Below are 6,000 nucleotides of genomic sequence, written 5' to 3'. Positions count from 1 at the left end.
TATCTTCCATTGTCCAACCCATGATCTGACAGCTTGTATCTTAAGCTTTCTTGGCTTCTGTGATTCCAAAAACGTTGACTGCTGACATTTTTCTTTTGACCAGTGTCTCTTAAGTTTAGTTGTAATGTCTCCAAGGGAAGTTGACGTGTCCTGCAGAACTCTTGTGTAGATTATGTTTTCGCCGGGTTTCGCTGTGTCTGACCTGGAAGATGACTCCTTTGCTGTTATCCGAGGTGACCTTGCCTCCATAGAGTCAGTAAATACCCACAGGATTGGACAAGCTTCACATTGTAAAGCAACAATATAAGGCAGAGAGAAACCCCAGCCATGGCACAAAAGTCATCTTCTCTATGCCTGTCATTAGAAAAGGAGAAATTTCCTCTATGACTTAGTAATTCCTTGAGATGCTTGTACAATTTTAGAAAGTTGTAGGGTGGGGGGTGGCACACAGTAATTAATTAGAAGAAAATAATTGTGATTATATTTATAGTCTGAGTGTGACTGGGGATTTTTTGAATAGTTACATAATCTTTGTTTTCATAATAAAAGTCCTATCAGGTGACTTCTCATGGAAGATGCCTTAGGCAAGTCAAGTGACTGAATAAAGCCTGAATTCTAAGATGAAGAAGTGAACATTTCAAGTATGTTTTCCGCTCTGATAGCATATTTACTTGGATGGTCAAGGTACCTATGTTTTCTGACTACTGCCTTCTATCACTTTGGACAGTTATAGAGGTCAAATGTATGTTCACTGTTTTGTTTTATAATACCAACCACTAAAAGTTTTTTTTAGATGAAATAGACATAAAAGATTCCACAAAAGGATCTTGTATCTCAAAAGAGCTGTACTGTATGACCTATATTGATAACAATACATTGCCTGGAAGCATTCACTCTTCCTCTAAGTAATATCTTGTCTAAATTAATCTGCTTGTTATTGTAGTGCCTCAAATTGCCTTTAGAAATAAAGGAAAGTTAAACATTATTCTTTCTCTTGTGTTACTTGTAGGTCAAAGCTATTACATTAAAAACAGTCATGCTGCTTTACGATAGCAGACATGAAAAGTCTCAGATCTAAGGTATGGATAAAGTGCCAACCACACAACACAGACTCTTAACAATCTTGCCTAAACAACAACAAAAATCTCAAAACCCCAAACCCTAACCCTACTGCCAATGATTAGGACTCATAGAGACCCTAGAGTATAGAGTAGAACTGCCCTAAAGGGTTTTAAGGCTGTAAATCTTTATGAAAGCAGATAGTCTAATTTTCTTTCAATGCCTTGATTGGTGGATTTGAACCTTTACCTTTTGGTTCACAGCCTAACATGTAATCCACTGTGTCACTAGGGCTTCTTACTGGCTCACTAGGATACTCAAAAGAAAGCTCAAAAGTGAGAATGATTACCTACCTTCTCAAACCTCCCGGATCTGAAAAATGTTCAAGCAATGACCAGGGTTCATAGGGTCAGGGCAAAAGGTCTATGTTCCTATGTATGCTTATGTATTTACACTCAAAAAATGACTGCTTATCTATTGGCAGCACTTACATCTTGGTTAGACATTTCCCAGTAAGGTCTCTCTCCATAGGACATGACCTCCCACATGACAATGCCATAGCTCCATGCATCACTTGCAGAGGAAAATTTTCTGTAGGCGATGGCTTCTGGGGCTGTCCATCTTATGGGGATTTTCCCACCCTGAAAAACAAATTGAAGATACCTCAGTTGCCTCTGAGCACATTAAAAAACAAAGTGATAACTCTTCTGTCTTTGATTAGAAAGGTCTGAAAACTTCAAAATCATATTGTTCTTTAAAATGAAAATTAAAGGAAGCCAGAATAATGTTAAAATGCAGAAACATGTTTTTCCTATAATACTTATTCAATGAGAACAGCTTTATTGGGAAATAATTCACACTTCAGAAATATTTTATTTCGTTCATTAGAGAAATTTATTTTCAATTTAGATTCACACAATTAAATCTAATATTATGCCATTTGAGGAAAGTTCCAGACTATAGGACATTAAAACTAAATGTCACGTAACATTCATTAAACTCTGTATTGCATTCATAAGTAATAATCATAAGCTCTAACTTAATGGAAGACAAACAGTTAAAAACACAGCTATGACAGTCTTCACTAACTCAGTGCCTTAATTTTTACTTCTTCTTTTATCTGCAATGACAATCTTTTAAATAAAACACCGAAGTAAACCTTTAACGTCATAGAAGAGCATCTAAGGTGAATAATCCTTTGAAATAGTCAATAGTTTTGTCATTGTTTAATCTATATTGTTTAAGTCTTAAGGTCTTCCATTGAGTTATACTTAATTTTTTATGAACATTTATTACATTTCATTTATTTAACACTCTATAAATTCCCTTTTTTATTGTAATGACAAAAATAAAACAATTCGTCCATTTAATTTGTATTTGACATTTTTCTCCATAGTAAACAGAGGGCCGGAGTGCGACCGAGGTTCCACTAGATGGCAGAAGAGAACAAGATTAATCTCACAAACCAAGATGATGGCTTCCGTTCTCAGCAAATTTTCAACAAATTGTTTGAACCCACAGAGCTGGAATAAAACAATGAGATTGTTTTTATTATGTAGTTTCACGGTTACACCGTCTGATTTCCCAGTGTGTGCAAAATCTGGTGTTAGGATGAATAGGGTAGAAAGAACTAAAGAGCTCTTTCTCTGGCTTAGAGGTACTTAGGTTGAGCATCTTTAAAATGAAAAGTCATTCCCAGAGTAATTTAAGGCTACTTTACATAGCAATCTCAACTCTACATTCTTGGAGACGAAAAAAAAGGATTAATCTGAAATAGGAATAATTAATGAACATTAATGGAATGTTCATTACAAATACTTGTACCAATGGAAGGCTTAGAAGGCACCCCTGGGGAAAGAGACCCTGAATCCAATCCCTTTATGTTAAAAGGTTGGCAAATTGAGCCCAGAGAGGCTGAGAGATTCTTCCCCACGTTGTTAGGGACCTAATGTCTAATACTTGACTCTTTGGCAGCAGTTTGTTGTTTACTAATGCTGTCATTATAAGGGGACTCTGGTGTCATAGTGTGTACAGTGACTGGTGCTGCTATAACCAAAGGGTGGGGGGCTTTTATGAAGAAAAATGGGTAGTCTTTCCATATGCATTTTACAGTAAAAATCCCTTAGAGGATCCACTATCAGTTGATTGGACTGCAGTGCTTTGGGGATGTTGATATAAAGAGGGAAAAGCTGAACAAAACTAAGCAAAACTATTTGCAATGTTTTGACATAGAATTTACATAAACATGCACTACAGCACTGAAAGGGAAGGCAGCCTGACTGATAACTGATGCTTTCACTGTTTGGAGTGGAGAGAGAGACAGTGCCAAATTACGATCATAGTGAATTATAAGGGAAGGATTCATTTTCAACCCGAAGTCTCCACTATTGTGGAGGTGGTCCAATTCATCACAAAACACTTCCCCCACCCTCCCCATAGTTTACAAGGTTATAAATCTCTAGAGAAGGTACTACCCAGCTTTTTAATGGAGCAGTAGTGGATTTGAACTCCTGGCCTGTCAACAGCCCAACAAGAACCACAATAACTCTGCATACAAATCAGCTACATAAATTTGACTCTGGTTTGTTTAAAGTACAGAAGCGACACTGCCAAAAAAAAAAAATAAACCTCAAACCTGAAGATTTGACCTTGGAATAGATACAAGAGCAGGAACTTCAGCTGAGATTTCCAACTCTGGATCTTTCTTTGATTGTTCTGGTAAAAAGATATGAGGAAGTGTGATTTGCTAGCCTACCTTTGCTACATCTTTGTTGAGTTTTATTAAGACAGGTTAAAAAGCAGGTACAAATTATTTTATGTGCATTCATTTATATATGATAACTCATATATATAAGTCACATATAAATTTATGTTCCATATAACTTGATATCACATATAAATTATAACTTTATCACTTGCCTATCTAAGATTTCATTTTTCTTTTTAAGGGGAAGAGAGTTTTATTAATGGGATAATCATGCTCATAAAAAATATCAAAATATGATTTTATAAAATGAATAAATACCATCGCAAAAAGGACAGTATATATTTATTTCCAATTCTATTCTAAGTGTGATCTTATAATGGAAAGTATAACTCTTATAATAAAATACAAAAAGTGAGCTTTAATGTAAGAAATACAATTCTAATGAACAATAATGGATGGTATCATGAACCTTGTCAAGTTCATAAAATAGGACAATTCTGAGTACATATGACATAGAGAAAAGGGAGCATTAAAAATTTTTTTATAATGTGAGAAAGAATATTCTAAGCTTTGTTACAACTCTTTTCCAGTTTAGCTCAGCACTCCTGGATATATGCTGGATCAAGTTTATATCCCAAAGCAGAATGAGGTGGAAAGGAAGAGACCCTTAATACTCTCACATGGTCTCTCTCCTGTTGCCTCCCTTCGAGGGAAGACAGAGCCTAATTCTTCTTTCGATCAAATGGACTGACTTAAGCTCCCAAGGTGCACTCTCATCTACATGTTCCTATTCCCATGATCTTGAATCATAGAACTAATGCACTAAGGTATTTTTTTCCTTTCCTCAGGCATTAAACACCAGATGTCTATTTCAGGTTTTAGGAATGAACAACTAGTGCTTTAGATTTGAAATCACAATCACTGGAACATTACATTCTGCTTTACCATATGTTTATGAAGGAAAAAAATTACCAAAAATGCTAATCAAGATGACTGAATGTAACTCAAAAGCCTTCTCAAAAGCCTCCCTTATGCAGCAAACTTAATCACTTAAGGACACAAAGGAGAAATAGGAAGCAAGCAAACCAGCTTGCTGCTAAAAATGATTGTTAGAAAAAATTCACCCAATCCCTAAGTCATATTTGGAGTTTGTTGTATAAGTAGGTGGTGGGTGTTAGGGAACAAAGTGTTGAAGAGGGAACTAGGAGCCATATATGTGTGTGTGCATGCCTGTGTGTGTGTATGTGTGTATGTACAGAAATTATGTTAGTTGTAGAACAGAGTTTAGGTCTTTTGTGCAGGGGTCATATTTGACTTGATGACAACCACTGCTAAATGAGACCAGTACTGTTATATCTTTAGGAACATTCTTCCACTTTGTACATCACACTTTGTCAATGTGCAGTATGAAGTAACCTGGGTTTGCTGTGATGTTGAAATGTGTGCCTTTGGGGTATCAAACACTATAATGATTTCTCAATGTGGACAGAGTTTGGTGGAGCTCTTTGTTGTAAAATAGGTTTGGAAGCAAGAATGGCATGCTTCTGGAAACTCTATAAACTGAGAGAACCGACGATAGTTATAGAAAAGCATTAGGTCTTTTGTTCATTGAGTTGCTATCTGTCATGCTTGACTCGACGACAATCAACAACAACAAACAGAAACAACATATATACTTTGGTGTAGAATGCACAGTATAGCTTTATTTCACTAACATTGAGGTTTCAGAACTATCTCCTCAAATCTTCACAGCAGTAATCAAATCATCGGAAATGTTGTAAGGTTATAGAAGCTGTCATTTGATTTGAAGTCAGATAGGGGGAAAAGTCTCATAGGGAAGCTTGAACACAACAAAAACTTTTCTTTATTTCTTCTTCACTGTTTGTTGGTTTTGGAAGCAGCAATGGCATCCACTTCCTAAATAAAATGCTTCTGGAAACTATGAACTTTGATAGGTGTTGATAGTTGTAGAAGGGCTTCAGGCCTTTTGATCATAGGGTCGCTATGAGTTGCACTGACTCAAAGGCAATAAACAACAACAATAACAACAATTTGTTGGTTATCTTTAAGGCAGATAAGATGGTTTGAATAATCAACAGTCTGCTTGCAGACTTTTACTTTTCTCCATCTAGCTCTAGAGTTCTCAAATTTCATTTATTGTAAGAATTATTGCACAGAAAACATATATATATATTTATATATATATATATATATATATATATATTATTCTTAAG

At 35.6% G+C, this 6,000-nt stretch overlaps 1 protein-coding gene across 1 annotated transcript in view; it reads right to left on the bottom strand.

Moving 5' to 3' along the window:
- LOC102862055 (ephrin type-A receptor 6-like) overlaps window positions 1-6,000 on the bottom strand; it is a 1,552,036-nt gene that overhangs the window by 66,322 nt on the left and 1,479,714 nt on the right. The window contains 1 exon segment of the mRNA XM_006894142.1: window positions 1,551-1,700. Coding sequence (XP_006894204.1) covers window positions 1,551-1,700 — 150 coding nt within the window.

The sequence above is a fragment of the Elephantulus edwardii genome, unplaced genomic scaffold (assembly GCF_000299155.1).
Source record: "Elephantulus edwardii isolate Elephantulus edwardi_28Jun2011 unplaced genomic scaffold, EleEdw1.0 scaffold00136, whole genome shotgun sequence".
Classification (NCBI taxonomy): domain Eukaryota; kingdom Metazoa; phylum Chordata; class Mammalia; order Macroscelidea; family Macroscelididae; genus Elephantulus; species Elephantulus edwardii.
Note: the sequence above shows the minus strand (reverse complement) of the source record. Positions and strands in the feature narration are given on the sequence as shown.